The sequence below is a fragment of the Fomitiporia mediterranea genome, assembly GCF_000271605.1.
Source record: "Fomitiporia mediterranea MF3/22 unplaced genomic scaffold FOMMEscaffold_14, whole genome shotgun sequence".
Lineage (NCBI taxonomy): Eukaryota > Fungi > Basidiomycota > Agaricomycetes > Hymenochaetales > Hymenochaetaceae > Fomitiporia > Fomitiporia mediterranea.
Genome location: NW_006760399.1, coordinates 628,584 through 629,158, shown reverse-complemented (window position 1 = coordinate 629,158; position 575 = coordinate 628,584). Strand labels below are relative to the sequence as shown.

General features: G+C 43.5%; 1 protein-coding gene across 1 annotated transcript; it reads right to left on the bottom strand.

Annotated features, from left to right (window-relative positions):
* Positions 1-120: 120 nt before the first annotated feature.
* On the bottom strand, positions 121-468 carry FOMMEDRAFT_161133 (uncharacterized protein; the record flags this gene model as incomplete). The annotated part of the gene is made up of 1 exon (XM_007270746.1): positions 121-468. One exon carries the CDS (start codon positions 466-468, stop codon positions 121-123), a length of 348 nt encoding a protein of 115 aa, XP_007270808.1.
* Between the last annotated feature and the right edge of the window lie 107 nt (positions 469-575).

Genomic DNA, 575 nt, shown 5'->3' with positions numbered 1-575 from the left:
AGAGCTCAGCAGAGTCTTTGCGGACGAGTTTTGCAACAATTCGATTCCCTTTGGGAATTTTCGCCTCTACTATGTGACGTGGTAACTGTACCTGTCTATTAGTATAAGACCGAGTCCAACTTATTCGACACAGACCTTGATAAACGGTTCAAATCGGGCAGAGTTTTCATCATCCTGAACTTTGAAACCCGATTTCTGGAGCGCAACCGTCATTACGGCGCGTTGATGTGAAACGGAACCTTGACCCGCACTACGATTTGAGCCATCTTGATCTGTCTTTGATGTTCTTTGCCTTTTCTTCGCGTTCGTCGTTCTCGTTGTAAGACTCCTAGTGTACCTTTTGTCGACATTGTCGCGCAACATTTCGATTTTCGCGTCCTTGTCATCAAGGGTCTTATCGTTCTTGACATAAAGTGCGTAATTGTAAAACTCGAGGAGGAAGGTCATTAAATCATCGGCATGGGCCATGTTGAATATTTTTTCGTCATAGCAAACCTGACAAACAAGTGGTGAGATTAAGCAGATGTAACGAATGCTTCCATACACACCATCCCTTCATCATCAACGTAAAAAAA